Source organism: Ipomoea triloba, chromosome 7 (genome assembly GCF_003576645.1).
Source record: "Ipomoea triloba cultivar NCNSP0323 chromosome 7, ASM357664v1".
Lineage (NCBI taxonomy): Eukaryota > Viridiplantae > Streptophyta > Magnoliopsida > Solanales > Convolvulaceae > Ipomoea > Ipomoea triloba.
The window spans coordinates 18125097-18141704 of record NC_044922.1 but is presented as its reverse complement, the minus strand read 5'-3'; the positions used below and the strand labels follow the sequence as shown (position 1 = coordinate 18141704).

The 16608-nt window shown below is 29.9% G+C and overlaps 1 protein-coding gene and 1 non-coding gene across 7 annotated transcripts; both read left to right on the top strand.

Moving 5' to 3' along the window:
* Window positions 1-1582: 1582 nt before the first annotated feature.
* LOC116024773 (F-box/FBD/LRR-repeat protein At1g13570-like) lies at window positions 1583-3588 on the top strand. Of its 6 annotated transcripts, XM_031265768.1 has the most exons (5): window positions 1583-1654; window positions 1839-2035; window positions 2110-2583; window positions 2738-2895; window positions 2990-3588. In XM_031265768.1, the coding sequence occupies exons 2-5, from the start codon at window positions 1940-1942 to the stop codon at window positions 3336-3338; spliced, it is 1077 nt and encodes a 358-aa protein (XP_031121628.1). In that variant the 5' UTR covers window positions 1583-1654; window positions 1839-1939; the 3' UTR covers window positions 3339-3588. The 6 variants fall into 6 exon arrangements, with proteins under 6 accessions (XP_031121628.1, XP_031121627.1, XP_031121625.1 ...); XM_031265767.1 differs by having other exon boundaries at window positions 1839-2583; XM_031265765.1 differs by having other exon boundaries at window positions 1589-1654; window positions 1754-2583.
* Window positions 3589-9542: 5954 nt separating this feature from the next.
* TRNAV-AAC lies at window positions 9543-9616 on the top strand. The gene has a single exon. It is a non-coding gene; the product is annotated as a tRNA-Val (tRNA).
* The last annotated feature ends 6992 nt before the right edge of the window (window positions 9617-16608 follow it).

The following is a 16608-nucleotide window of genomic DNA, read 5'->3' as shown; positions in this document are numbered from 1 at the left end:
TCAAGTGTCGTAAAGCAAGCAAGTAGCATCATGATGAATTCCAATTCAGACCTCGACCCATTGAATGATCTCAGCTTGAAGGTGTGAAGCATTTTAGCCGCACTTTGAAGTCCCTCCCAAAGTATAGATTTAGAGATTTCTGTAAAACACTGCTTCCAAAAAAAAAAAGTCTCTATCAATTCATCTTTTACACTAGTATAACATTGTATTAAGGAATGCAAAATAATAATATAACAACTAGAATTTCATTAAATAATTTATCAATGAAAATGAAGATTACCAATAAATTCATTATATCGAGCTTGCGTAATTTTGGACATATTCGTAATGAATGAATAAATGAAGAAAAGCGATCATCATCTTCAAAATCGACATATGATAACTCTAGGCATTCCACATTTAGTTTAGGTCCCCATCTAGTAAGTTCGCTGACGACAAAATGCTTGGAAAAAAAAAGATATAAAAATGGATTAGTTCCTAAAATATATTTCAAATAAATAATAGTCACGAAAAAAAAAAGGATGAAGAAGTACTGTGGCTAATACCGCGAAATCAAAATCCAAACAAAGAATGCGAATAAATGACAAGTTCAGGTTCACTGAGAGAATAGGAAGATAATTGACGGTATATATAGTCATCAATTATATAATTCTTGAGTGTTAAACTGCCAAGCCTTGGAGCTTTAATGTTGAAACATGACGCATTTACACATCTGCTAACTGAGAGAGTCTCAAGCATAGGAACATCTATAAGACAATCTAAATTAATAGCACCAAAGAAAACACCGTCAAAACTAAGTGAAGTGACATTCGAAAATATGCAAGGGGCATTTATTGTTGGTGCAAGTAATACTCCTGTGAGATCCAACTTCTTGATATATAGTTAAGCAAGAAAATATGCAATTTGGGAGCCTGAGGAAATTATTTTGTTCAAAAATTATTGGAATTGGAAAAGTTATGCTCATTTCTTCAACACATTTTTGAGTGATAAAAAGGAACCATTGATCGAAGTCAAACTTTCGAGAATTAGGCTTATCACTGATGATTGATAAGTCACCATCAAAATCCAAGGCAAATTTTTGAATAGGTCCATGGTGCCGCATGAGAACTTTGTTGATTACATACATACATGTTGATGTGCTATTATAACTGTCAGAATATTTTTCTCCAATGTAAGCAAAGAACTGACCATCGAAGTTAAGTTGTGTAAGACGAATCGTCTCCGCCCGGAAGTTTTTTTTTTTTTTTAATTCTTAATTTTAATTAATTATTTTATTTAAAATTATTTTAAAAATTATTTTTAAAATTGGTAACTGGCAAATCATGTAAATCAAATCATTTTGGATCAAATTGCATGAATTTGTGTAATTCAGGGACCTAATTGCATTATTTTTTAGCTCGATGACCTAATTGCATTTTAATGTGTAGTTCAGTGGCCTATTTGACACTTATTTCTAAATTAATGTTACTATAAGTCAATCTGGTAAGTTTGTGATATTGACTTTTCCAAATTACTAATTAGTAGCGAGTATGTAGTATATTATCTATATTACTAAAATTTGAATTGCATTTAAATTACTTCTCATAACCCAGACTCAATCGGGCTTGGACCCGGTGCTATTCCCCCAACCAAGATGAGGTACAGAGCCACAGAGGTGAAGGTTTCTTTCTTTTCACTTTTCCCCCAATCACTCTGTTCTTCCCAACTCTTCATAATCTCCTTTTATTTACGAAATCTTGCAATCGAAGAATAAGAGGGATTTTAGGTTTTGATTTGTACTGACGCCTCTATTTAATGGCTCAACGCCGGCGAATCAAAACCGTATCGGATGGAAGTAGGGATTTGATAAGTGAGCTGCCTGGAGACGTAAAGGACAGAATTTTGGAGTGTTTGCCCACCGAAGACGCCGCTAGAATGACTGTGCTCTCGACCCACTGGAATGATACTTGGTTGCAGCATGGGAGGCTTGCCTTCGATTCGGACTTCTTGCATACTCTTGAACAGTGCTATGAATCCTATGATGATGATGATGAAGGTATAACCCTCGTGAACATAATCAATAATATCCTCTTTTTCCGTGCTGGGCCGGTTAAGAAATTTACTCTACAGATTTCAAGTGATCATCCTCAGCCGCAGCAAACTGATTTTGATAGGTGGTGTCTTTTTCTATCAAGAAATGGGGTGGAGGAACTTAACATATCCTTACCGAGTTGTGTGGAGGAATATAAGCTGCCATTTTGTTTACTATCTTGCAGGACAATTAAGCGACTGATAGTCCACGCTCTCTTAATTGATTTGCCTGTAAATGCTGTTCGTATATTTTCCAATGCCACTTCATTAGCTTTCTTCGCTGTTCAATTTAAGCGCAGTGTTAATGGAATTGCCTCTAGTATTACTATTCCTAAACTTGAGAAGCTGGCTTTCGAACTTTGTCTAGGGATCAATAAATTTGAGATCATTAGCCCTCCAAAGCTTGAAATCTTGTCTGTTATTCATTCTATTGGAGGTGTGGTTGAGTCCAGATGGCTGACACCACATTTGAAAGCCATTAAGACTCTTTGGTTGTGTGGCGCTTCGTTGCGGGTGAGAATATAACTCATTCTACTTTATGCAAAAGGATAATATAACTCATTCTACTTTATGCAAAAGGATATATGGATACATATAATTCTATACCTTCTGGCTTTTTAAAGTTATTGTGCTGGCTAATTTTGTTTATTTATTTCTATTTTTCAAGTATATGGATGTATCTATGTTTCCAACTGCAATAAATCTGCAAGTGATGAAGCTATATGAATTAAGCTTTGGTTGTGGGAAGCAACTCACCGTTGCTATGCAATTGCTTCAAAAATGCCCCAACCTATGTGAACTAGGAATTATGGTGGAGGAGGAGAGGTTGAGTATAGTTGGCAATATATCATGCTTGATTATTTGTTTTTTCTTTTTCAAATGTCCTCATAGTTGTGTGTTTCTTTTATTTCTTCTTTAGTGATAGTTGGGGGGATGACAAAGAAGTTGCTTCAAAGCTTTTGGAGGATCCAGATGGTTGCTTTGTTATTCAGGAGTTGAAGATGCTTAACACAATCAAGATTGAATCATTCCGTGAATCCGCACTCATAATGCTTTTTATGAAAATGCTGCTCTCGAAATCCCCTACGCTAGAGAGAGTTGTTATTCTGAAGCATTGGGATATGAATGTCTTTGAGATGAGCAAAATCCTAAGAAAGTTGGAATGCTTCCCTCGTGCATCTCCAAATGCGCAAATAGTCTGCATGGGCAATTACTGGTTCAGTTACTATGAGCGTCAGGAGTATTTGGATTTATACCCATGGTTTTAGCCATTTAGAAACCTAGTATGGTGTGGTGAATCTCCATGGGGGTTCAATTTGGGTGTAACTTAGAAATGTAAGTTATGGTTTTAGACTTGGAGTGTTGGAAGTTGAAATGTTTCCTAAGTTGTTCAGCATAGGTGTTTGTAATCAACAAGCATAGACTCCAAGAATGCTCCTCTATTTGCTTTTACTTGTTGTGACTACTTTAGATGGTGTGGGTTATCACTGCTCAATGAGTTGTTTCTTGTGACTTCAACACAATGGTGTTTCCATGAATTTTTTACTTTCTTGGAAGATTTAAGAGAAGATTTAAGGAATAAAGGTCAAATAGAACCCTTCAATTACACAATAAATTGCAATTAGGCCATCGAACTCAAAAAAATTACAATTAGGTCTCCGGACAATATAAAATAATGCAATTCAACTTAAAATGACTGGTTGACTTGGTAACATGTTGATGTCGCAGTTACTGAATTTAAAAATAATTTTTAATTTTATTTTAATACATTTAAATTAAATAATCATTTAATTAAAAAAAAAAAAAGCGCCTTCTCTGTGAAGGCAATCTAGTGGGTCTAGTGGGTCGCCTTCTCCAGTGAGAAGGCAACCTAGTCGCCTTCCTCATGGTAACAAGTCATTTTAAAATGAATTGCATTACTTTGTATTGTTTGGGGATCTAATTGTATTTTTTTGAGTTGATGGTCTAATTGCAGTTTGTTGTGTAATTGAATGACCTATTTGACCCTTATTCTAATACTAATTTTTCACGCGCATTGCGCGAATGAGATAATGGTCAATCCTATATATCAATTATTTTTGTTGTCAAGATTGATGCGGATTTTGTTTTTAATCTAAACAAGTTAATTGTAGAAAATGAATGAATTATAAATTTATATTAGTTCTAATATATTTAAAGAATGCACAATATTACATACAAGATTAATGAATGTTGCAAAAGTAGATATTTTTCAAATTTCTTGTTTTTCTGAATTTGAAAGATTGATTCCAACAATGCTGTTCTCTCAACATCTTTTCAATGTATCAAGTGTGTCACAATGTTCTATTGCCCTACATTGACATTTTTAATAATGAGTTTTAAATCAATTTATTGAGTTATTTAAATATCTTCTTTGTCAACAAATCATCCCTAAGTAGTTAATATGATTGGTTTCAATTTTTTTTTAAATTGTTTTCCATGTTATTAACATAATACTTGGTAAATAAATATATAACATTATTTTTTAGTATAACTTTGATATTTAATTACAATATAGTGTAAAAAAAATGAACAATGTAGTAAATATAATTAATTAATAAATTTGAAGGTAATGAATCTTTGTAATGTAGAAAATATAGACAATATAACTAATGAAATTATATCTCTTTTTAAATTTTTTTATAATGAATATTGTTTTTGAATAAAGGCATTGTAGACATCGAATTATAAATTAAAGAAATGCATATGTATTTTTTTTTTGTTGTAATTACTAATTTATTTAATTTAATAAAAGTAATAAAGTGGATACTTACTTTTGAATAATATACTATAACATATTCGGAGTATATGCACAACAATTATGCCAACTTTGATTGGGATGAGGTTCGAACCTTAGACCATACTTATAGAAATTAATGGGCAAGTTAAAAGTTAACGGAATAGTAACGGAAAAGATAATATTTAACGAAAAATTTAACGGATAATAATATAATTAGGACCTAACTTTCTGAACCATCTGAACAATTTGAACCATCCGTTTGATTTAATAATCCGACCGTCATTTTTTCTACCCATTATAGGCCTAACTTTCTTTGACTCTTATATTAGTATATATATTAGTATAGTAGATTCAATAAGGTAATTCAATTATGTTGTTTTTTCTTGTGACAAATTTCACCTCACGTAATTAGTTGAGTTAACAAACTGTGCAACCTTTTCTTACTCTTCATTTTGTGAGTATATATGTGTGCGCATATTATTCTGTTTGCAGTAAACATATATAATAACTGTTTTTCCGGTAACTTGGGACTACATATATTGCATGCCTGGGACTACATATGTTGATCATCGCCATTTTTAATTCAATGCTGCGTATGTTGGCTGTCGGCTTCTAGGACTACATATGTGGTTTCGGTTACACGGGAGTCAATTGTTTTCGACGCTTTGGTTATCTGTGTCAAATTTATAATAATTTCGATCACACAAGAACCAATTGTTCTCGACGCTTTGATGATAAATGTCAAATTTGTAATAGTTTCGATCACACGGGAGCCAATTGTTTTTAGCGTTATTCCTCCGGGTCTTCGGGCTAATTTGGTGTTTCAGAATGGTTTGGGTGCTGACGCTTCGTCAAATTCTCAGTCTTGATTTCTAGACACCGGAGCAACAAATCATGCAACTCCGGATATAACTACCATTTCTACCTTGAAAAAGTACATTGGCAATGACATTTTACGTATCCGTGATGATACCTCCAAAAGTTTCAAAATAGCATCTTTAATTTACAAGTAGGTTACATTGAATTTAGGAAAGCATAGAAAATGTAAAACTTGATCAATTCAACATTTACACAACAAACTTGCTTTGACGATTGATTTTATAATTTGTAACCTTACAGGTATGATGAATGTAGTGGCCAATCGATTAGGTGATAAACTCTAGATGATAAAATGGAAATGGAAAAATTAGAAGTATACTACTATCACTCTATTATACTCTAAAATTTCTACTACATGAAAACATAATCTCTAAATATTAATATCGCACTCGTGTAATACATGAAATATATATAAGCTAAGTATGGGATCATATGAGAACAAGTTCTTACAAGAAAATTAAGAATCAATCTTAACTTTACATTTGGAAAATTGAACACACTAGATCAAATTAAAAAAAAAATATGCGGTGATATTTTCATAATTATTACCAACTTTACTATGCAAACTTAAATACTAAAATATGTCATTTTTAGATGTTACAAGGTTTGCACATTTAGTATTAACATTTTGCATATTTAGTATTAAAAAATTACACATCAACACGGTTCTTGACAATGCATATTTCATCTGCCTTCCATAGGCCTGTGGTATAAAGCCAGCATCTAGGCGCCCATAAGGCTACAATTGAACCTACAATAAAGCCAACAACTACAAAGTCATACCTGCTGTTTAATAAATTCATGAACAAAGAAACAAAATATAACATTGACAGGGTAATTGGGTAAGTACTCGACCTGAAACCACAGGCAAATAGGCGGACACATGGAAGTCAAACGGTCACATAGTAGTTACACCGACATATTGAAGAGAGAAGATATAATTACTCCAACAGCTGAGCTCCCCATTATTATTACCTAACACTAAATGTAGGGTCGTCATTATGAGGAGTCCTTTACACTCATAAGAAGAGCCGTTATGCTCATAGTATAAATAGTAGACTTTGTCGTAGAAGGGGGATACGCTGAACATTCTATACTTAAACTATAGCAATATAATCGATTCACTTTCCTAATATACCCAGTAACATATTTACTATCAAACATAAAACATTTTATCAATAAAAAGAAACTTACATCATCTATTATCAATCTACCTAGAATATCTAGGTATTTAGACTTCTTATCATAAGTGCGCCTAATGATACGTGATGTAGTGTGTAGGGTGATATGAAAATGGGTGTGTATTGTCGTTCCACTAGAGATTGAGGTTTATGGCGCGTAAGGAGCGGTTACCTAAACTCTAGGCACCAAAGTATTGGAATCTATAATGATCCAAGTAAATCATGTTTTGTTTGGAGTTAAAACTAGAATGTTTTTGGTATTTTGGATTAAAGGGAAAATAAGATTAAAGCTATGAGATAATTCAATTGGGAAAGATGGGTTAAATTAATTAGGTGTATTGCTCTATTGATGTATTTAACACTTAGATTGGGGGAAGAACATTAACCTTAGGTTCTTGAGGCAAACACTAAAGAATCCAAGTTTCCACAACGATTAGAACAAGGGTTGCTCCATTTTCATGGTGTATCAACCCAAATTCTTTAAGAACAAAAGCTTTGTAAGTCCCAATCTACCCCTATTTCCATAGAAGGGAAAATGAGTTTGAGATTGGGAAGGCTCAAGTCTTCCATCCAATTCCCATTGTGATGAAAGACTTTCCAAAGACAAGCAACAATCACGGCACAATAATTATTGAAAGATAGAATTATAACCCAACTCAAACTCAAGAACCCTAAATGGGTGTTCATCCCCTTTATGCAATAATTATATAGCTAGCATCAATAGAAGCAATAAACACTAAATCTAACCCAAATAAATGACTACTCACTCATATGTAAGATAAACATAGCAATATATATCAAGCAAAGAAATCATAAATGCACAATAAATGCTAAGAAGAGATGAAGAAAAGGAAATGAGAACTTTACTATTAAATGTTGAAGAAAAAGTTGGTGGAATCCACTCCAAATCCACAAAATAAAGCTTGTAATGTGTTCTCTAGTGTAGATTTAAGCTATTCTAGGCTAATATTTGCTATTGAAATAAGAGAGAGAAGTTCTAAGCTAGCTAGGGTTCGAAATCTCTAAAAATGCAGCAGAAAAATGCTTAAATAGAACAGTACAGATTGAAACGGCCTCCAACACGACCCATCTTGGGGGCCATTTGGGTGACACGGATCAGTTTTCAGGATGGACCCACATGGGCAGTGTGGGTCCCCATTTTGTTCCTCCCAGATTTCTTCGTGCTCTATTTCGCGCTTCGCTGCTCCTCTCTCTCCTTGAGTGGGATGCTAATCTACCAAAATTGATCCAAAGCAATCCAATATGCTTCCTTTACTACTCGTTATGGAGAATTTCATCTATAAACATAAAAACACATAAACGAGTAACAAATCACACTCAAGTATAAACACTTAACCACAAAAATAGATGAAAAAGGGGGTAAAAAGGTATTTAGAAATAGAGTCATCAATACGTTTATTGAGAATTTTGCTCCACTATCATATTAGAGAAAAATTCATTAGCAAAGGGTCGACCTCTGGTAGAGGATGAGAAATTTTTCCCCCTTTCTCCATCGGAACAAGTTGTATCAAAATTAAAGTTAATACAGAAATCAAAGCAAATGCATAAAGAGAGAATAAAATTGAAATTTTTTTAAACATAACTAATACCTAAAATACTAATAACAAATTGTTCTCTTCTTTCAGACTCATCACAGAACCAATGAAATAAAGTGAAAAAGAATAATAACAATACCTGAATTAGTGGGAACAAATTGAACAGACTTATCCTTTACATCTGCAAAAGATTGTGTATTTCGAATGGTATAGGATGAGATATTATTCCCCCTTTCTTCTTGGGAAGGAACTGTCACTTGATTTTCTATTGAAATTAAAGTTAATACAAAAATCAAAGTAAATGCATGAAGAAAATTGAAAAATTTTCAAACATAACTAATACCTAAATTACTAAGAATAAATTGTTCTCTTTTTTCAGACTCATCATTTTGCTTCATTCCTTCTTCGGATGGCGCCCCTCCACCACACTCCATTGCTAGACATATAAAACGAAAATCAACCAATAATACATACGGAGTAGATAAAAAAAAATGCAAAATATTAAACACAACCCACAGTTGAGAACACAAAGGTCACTCCACTCCAATTCTTTGATGAACATTTCATCATATTTGCACGTTTTCTGCATTTGTTGATATTATATTTGGTGAAGTTTTTACCCTTAGGCCCACGATGTTTAATGACATGCAAATCAATTTCATCGTGCAATGCATTTTGGCTCCCAATTGGAATTCCAAATTGCATTGGAGATAAATGAGGGTAAACACGTGTCAAGCACATCAAGAAGATTGAAACTTTCTTATGTTTCTGGTGAATTAGTGAATACCTATTGTGTATTCTTAAATGTCACATGATTTTATCTTCATAATTTAAGAAATAATATTTTTCCCCTCAAATTCCGTCACGATATTTTCTGAAAGTTTTATATAATAATGAGTACTACTTTTTTCCCTCAAATTCTCCAGGAAAATCTTGCAATGGGGCATTGAAATCTTCCCATAAGGTCTTAGGAATTGTGTATCACAATATCTTGGAAGTCATATTAGACTTCGACTTTAACGTTTTGAAGCATAGAAATGTGTTATTAGAATCTGTATTATATAGATATAAATATAAAATCACAAGCATGCAAACGAGGGTGTCGTGGTGTAGTTGGTTATCACGTCAGTCTAACACACTGAAGGTCTCCGGTTCAAGTCCGGGCGACGCCAATTTATTTTACGTTCTCTTTTCCCTAAGACGAAGAAGAAACACAAAACGAAGCGTAACATTAACATTAACTTTTAAAAAGGGCCCAACCGGTGACCTCTTGATCTGCAGTCAAATGCTCTACCACTGAGCTATGGACCCTTATTTTGTGCAAGTTTGTTCTCCATAAATCTTAATAAACTCTTGGTCTGGCTCAGTCCACATCCAAAAAAATTCTTTCATTTATTTTTATTTCAAAGTTATCATATTTATCAATTTATGTATTTATTTTTATTATAATGAGTTTCAAGTTAAAATTATTTGTTTGCATCTTAATATGCTAATTATTATTAATCTTTATAACTATTATACATTTTAATTTATAATTTTATTTTAATATAAATATAAATAACAATAATAATAATTATTATTATCATCACTAAAATAATTTACAAAGTAATATTTTATAAGAAGTAACTTCGTAATCGTAATAAAAGCATCAATTGATACAATCTCGTATCAAGATAGCACTATTTCAAGTGGGCGTGTACACTCCATAAATAAGAACAAGAGGGGAGATTCGAGAAAGAAGAGAGGGAAAAGACAAATTAAGAAAATAGGGAGATAGTAAAGAGAGAGAGAGAATATTGAAGGGGAAAAATAATTCTATGATTATTTTTACAATACAAAAAGAAATATAAAATACTAAGAATAGAGTCAATACCGCCCAACTGAGACTCAAACACATGCAATCCATTTGTGATATGTTATATATAGTACTACTAAGAATAGAGTCAATACCGCCCAATTGAGACTCAAAACATGCAATCCATTTGGGATATGTTAAAGATAATTGGAAAGAACCATGGTCCCCCACGGGAAGATGATGAAAGGGATTAGATTTATGCAGGAGATTAGCATAGTTTAATGTTAATCCAGTACGGATATGATTAATTGTGTTTGCTGATCAGGATTCAGATCGGAAGGAGGGGCAGCTATGACTGCCTAGGACGAAGGTGGAAGCAGCCACCTTCTTTTGAAATTTAAAAAAAAAGTTTTTTTTTTTTCAAAATAATGTTTAAAAATAATAATTAAAATAATTTTTTATATATAATTTGAAATTATGACATCATATTTTTGGAAACATGTAAGTAACCTGTAAAAAAATGTTATTTGCACAACTTTTGAGTTTTTATTGGTCTAATTGCACACGTTTTTTGTTGGATGGTTCAATTGCACAATGTGTAAAAGTTCAGCGGCCTATTTGACATTTTTCCCTTAATTATATCTTTTCTTGTATCTTTATCATCCTTGCAGCTTCTCAAATTTGCAATACGGTAGAATTACTTTTAGGGGTGGGCAATTTGGTTTGGTTTATCCGAACCGAACCGATATGAATCGAAATATTAATACAAAACCGAACGGTTTGGGATTCTTGTAAACCGAACGGTTCGAGATTCTTGTAAACCGAACCGGACCGAGCGGTTTAGTAAAAACCAGTACATTGTTTTACAAGATTCTCATTGGCTCCCATTGTAATAATATTAAAAAACTAAATCTTTTTGAATCAAATCCAAAAAATTTCAAATAGACTTCGATTTCCAAAAAAAAAAAAGACTCCGATAAATACATTGTATTTTAGAACGTTCAAAGGTGATAGAGTTGCCAAGCCCTTATGGTCTAGTGTTAGTAGGTTGAGAAAGTAGTTATGAACAGATACTACATTGTAACGGAGCCAGTAGTGCTCAAAAAAAAAAGGTGATGGAGTTCCATGCTAATGAATGTTTTTTTTTTTTTTTTGGGATCAAAGGGACGTACCGGGGAAACCTAAAAAGAAAATAAAGAAAACTAAACTACATAATAACGTTTGTGGTGAACCACACAAAGATGACCCTCTTGAAGAATTTGTTGTATAAGTTTGTACGGGGAAGTAATCACTCTAAGACTATTTAGTGGAAAGTATAGGTGTTTTGTAAGGAAATCCACATCCCTATTTTACTCTCTATAAAAATGAAACAAAAGATTGTTCCACTATTGATCTAATCCAACATATACCTAGCCTTGCAAGTGATTAGCAAATTCACAATTGGACCCAATTGGCGAGTGCAAAGGAACGCCATTTTGTTACTATGTTATACTCACAATAATTTAAGTATATATATTTGCTTATTAGAGTCTATAATGCTATGTTTCTTATCATACTAGATAAGAGTTCAGAGTTTTGTGCAGTTAAATAGTCTTTTTTTTTAGTACTATTCCACATATAAAGAGAGGAATTGAAGCAGTATGATGTATACTAAACTTTTCATATACACAATTCTTCTATTGCATTCTACACAATTCACCTTGGTGGAATGATGACATTATATCATCATTATTGAAAAAAAAATCTTATATTTTTATAAAGCACAATTAGATTGTTTCCTTCCCTTTGACATATTTGTAGAAAACTTGCACCCTAAGATGAATTCAAAACCAAAAAAGGGTTGTGTGCTAGCAGATTCAACAAGTAAGGATACTCGTGCTAACCATTAGTCCATTTCACATCATTGAACATAGAGAGTGTGAATCAAAGAGATGCATAAATTCAATTCAATAAAAATATAATAACATGCTTAAATGTAAATGATTTTTGCTTTCTTTGATGCACGAGGAAAATGTAAAAGCATTTGCATGATTTTAAACTCCTTGCTGGAGTCAAACTTCACCCGACGAACAATGACAACCTTCTGAAGTGATGGAAAGCAAGCAAGTAGCATCATGATGAATCGCAACTCAGACCTCGACCCATTGAATGATCTAAGCTTCAAAGTGTGAAGCATTTTAAGCATTTTGGCTGCACTTTGAAGTCCCTCTCGAAGTATAGATTTAGAGATTTCTGCATCAAACTTAAAAAGAAAAAAAACACACACACACAAAGCCTCAATCAATTCATCTTTTACACTCGTATAACCTTGTATTAAGTAATGCGAAACAATAATAGAAACAACATTTAATAGAAACTACAATTTCATTAAATAATTTATCAATGAAAATGAAGATTACTGATAAACTCATATCAAGCTTGCGTAATTTTGGGCATATTTGTAATGAATGAATAAATGAAGAAAAGTCATAATCATCTTGAAATTTGATATGTGATAACTGCAAGCATTCCATATTTAGTTCAAGTCCCCATTTAATAAGTTCGCTGACAAAATGCTTGGAAATGTTTTTATAAAAAACTAGTATTTTCGCCCGTGCGTTGCACGGAATGGATTTGCTATAATACGTTAAGAATATTTAGATTGATATACAATTATGTAAATTATAAAATGGAAGAATTATATAGTGCAATTGAATAATTGAGTTTGGTCGATTATGTTTTCTGATGTTATCATTGCTTGAATTTGAGCAAATAATTGCCCAATTAATAGTCAATGTGTAATTATATGCATCCAGTGCTAAAACTTTAGACATTTTATATATCAATATTTATGATTTGTATTAATTGGGCTAATTATCTCGTTGCCCAACAACTCAGTTATAAAAATTATTTATGCGGATGATATATTTTCTATGTAAATATATAGCAATTTTGTCATCTTTGTATAAAAAGAAAACATAATAGTATATCAATGTAACTGTTTTGAATTTATTGAAAACCTTTTTGTATACAAAATTGGTAGTATATTATATATTGTTATTGTAAAATTTTATACTTATTTTACATCACTAATAAAGTAAATTATCTAGAATTATAGTTTTATAGTGCTTTATTTCAGAATTACTGGAGTAAAATAACCAGAACTTAAAAAAAAAAAAATATCCAGAACCTTAGTACTTCATGGATTATAAGATATTTCTAAAGCATGTATGTATAGATTAGCTCTGTTTTTTAAGTGTATAGATTAACTTTATTTCATGAATGTTTGATTTGTGGGTATGTTTGATTTGTTGTGTATTTTTGCCTAATAATTGGGCAATATAATGTGTTAAGAGCTATAATTGTACCTAAATATGTCAAATTTTGGCTCGTTAGGTTATACTTTATTTATCCTTAGGGTTTTATCTGTGTAATTAATTTGGTTTATTTTTTTAATGTGTTATAGTTAGACTGAGTAAAATAATGATGTTTGCAAATAATATGGTAATCAGATGAAAACTATATAGCTTGGAATAAAAAAAATCTGCATTGGATAAGCTAATTCATTTATTAACATTTAAAAAAATACATTTAATTTTTTTTTTAAATTGTAAACATAGAGTTCTAAAATTATGAACATCGACCCAGGTACATATATAGCATAATTTACCCACATCTACCATGACCGTTCCCCTTCTCACTCAATATGAAAAATCAATTTCGCTCCACTCAATTTACCGGTGCGATGCACGAATAAATATTTTTAATTATATAATTAGATAATGAAATAAAAAATGAAATTATAAACAATTTTAATATTTGAAAGTATACATTTATCTAATTATAAGATTAATGCAAAGGTATCATTCAATTAATTGAACAATATATAACTCGTTTGTCTGGAATTATCTTGAAAAAATCTATGTGTAATTATATTATTACTAAAATAAATATGGTTAAAAATAGAAATAATTTAATTGTAATTATTATAAAACTAAATAAAACAACTCATGTTCAGCTTAATTACTATAATAATTATTAAGTAATTATTATTAGGTAATTATACTTTTATACTGTAAGTATATTTCTTTTCACCATATCGCCTTTACTTTTTTACCCATCCTCCATGTCTAAATGAATTAACTTTAATTATTATAAAAATAAATTCAACGATTCATGTTAAATTATAATTATATTAACATTCATGCATTTATTAACTTAATTAACATAATAATTATTATCCAATTATACAAACATATATGCAATTAATTCATTAATCACCATAATAATTATCAAATAATTAAATTAATATTGTACGATTATACTTTTATACCTTAAGTATAAAAATATATATAGAAAGATTACCATAGCAATTGCACAGAATATTGAATGATTCTCTCTCTCTCTCTCTCTCTCTCTCTCTCACACACACACACACACACACACACACACATATATATATAATCAAAAAATTAATTGTAATTATAAAATAAAATNCTTTTTTACCCATCCTCCATGTCTAAATGAATTAACTTTAATTATTATAAAAATAAATTCAACGATTCATGTTAAATTATAATTATATTAACATTCATGCATTTATTAACTTAATTAACATAATAATTATTAGCCAATTATACAAACATATATGCAATTAATTCATTAATCACCATAATAATTAAATTAATATTGTACAATTATACTTTTATACCTTAAGTATAAAAATATATATAGAAAGATTACCATAGCAATTGCACAGAATATTGAATGATTCTCTCTCTCTCTCTCTCTCTCTCTCTCTCTCACACACACACACACACACACATATATATAATCAAAAAATTAATTGTAATTATAAAATAAAATCCAACACCCCATGTTTAATTGTAATTATAAAATAAAATCCAACACCCCATGTTTAATTGTAATTATAGTAATATCTATATAATTATTAGCTTAATTACTATAAGAATTATTGGTCAATTATACTAAGATATGTGCAATTAATTTCTTAATTATATATATATATATATATATATATATATATATATACACTTAAAAAATAAAAATCAAACAACCCATGTTTAAATATAATTATATTAATATTTGTATAATTATTAGCCTAATTATCATAACAATTATTAGTCAATTATACTAATATATGTATAATTAATTTTTTAGTTATCATAATAATTATTAGGTAATTATACTANTATAATTAAGATAGTACACATAAATTATATTTTATTTAATAAATAATAATAATTAATATAATTATCTAATATAAATTTACATTTATTAATAAGTATTTATGGTAATTATTATTAGGCATTAATAAAAGGGATAAAAAAGTTAAGAAGAAGAAGAAAATGAGGAGGAAAGCATATATGTATGTATATGTATACGTATGTATGTATGTATGTATGTATGTATATATATATATATATATGCCATACAATATCGTAAGGTAAANCTATTATTATGGTAATTATTAATATACTTACCATAACAAATATTAGTCAATTAAACTAATTTTGTGTAATTATGTTTGTAAAAAATATTGTGTAATTATATTTTTATTCTTTAATATAAAAAATATAGAGAGAGGGAGTAGCATAAAATTACCATATTAATTACACAGAAAAATAGAAATAATAATTTATTTTGTACGTTCTTATAGTATTATAACATAAGTATAAATAAATAAATAAATATATATATATATATATATATATATATATATATATATTACATAAAAATTAATTTTTAATAATTGCCGAAATTAAAGTACCTAAATATTAATTATCTATTAACAAAATTGCATAATATACTTATTTTATATTTAAGATATAATATTATTAGTACAAAATAAATTATATTCTCATTCTTCCATTTAATTATTATGATACTTTTATGGTTTTATATATATATATATATATATACACACACTTTTAACTCTATATTTATTAGTATAATTTGTGTATATGCTTTAGGAAAATATTTATAACTAAAAAGATGATATAATTTAAAAAGTAAATTATTAATTAGATTGCCTAATATAATTGTCTTACTAATTGATTACCATATTTTAAGTGTTTCTTTATTACTAAGCTAAATACATATCCTTAATGATTACAATAATCCTTAGTCGCATCCGTAGTACTAAAATTATTACTTTAAATTTTTATAAATAATAAATAATATTATTAAACCGAAATAGTTAAAAATAATGTGTCTATTGTACAAAAGATTTTATAATTGACTTAATAATTAAGTATTAGTTTTTATTGCCTAATACAAATTGACAATTATTAAACATTTTTTATGATGATATTTATTGTGTCCCTTGTAATATTAAAATTATTAGGTAGAATTTTTATAATTAAGATA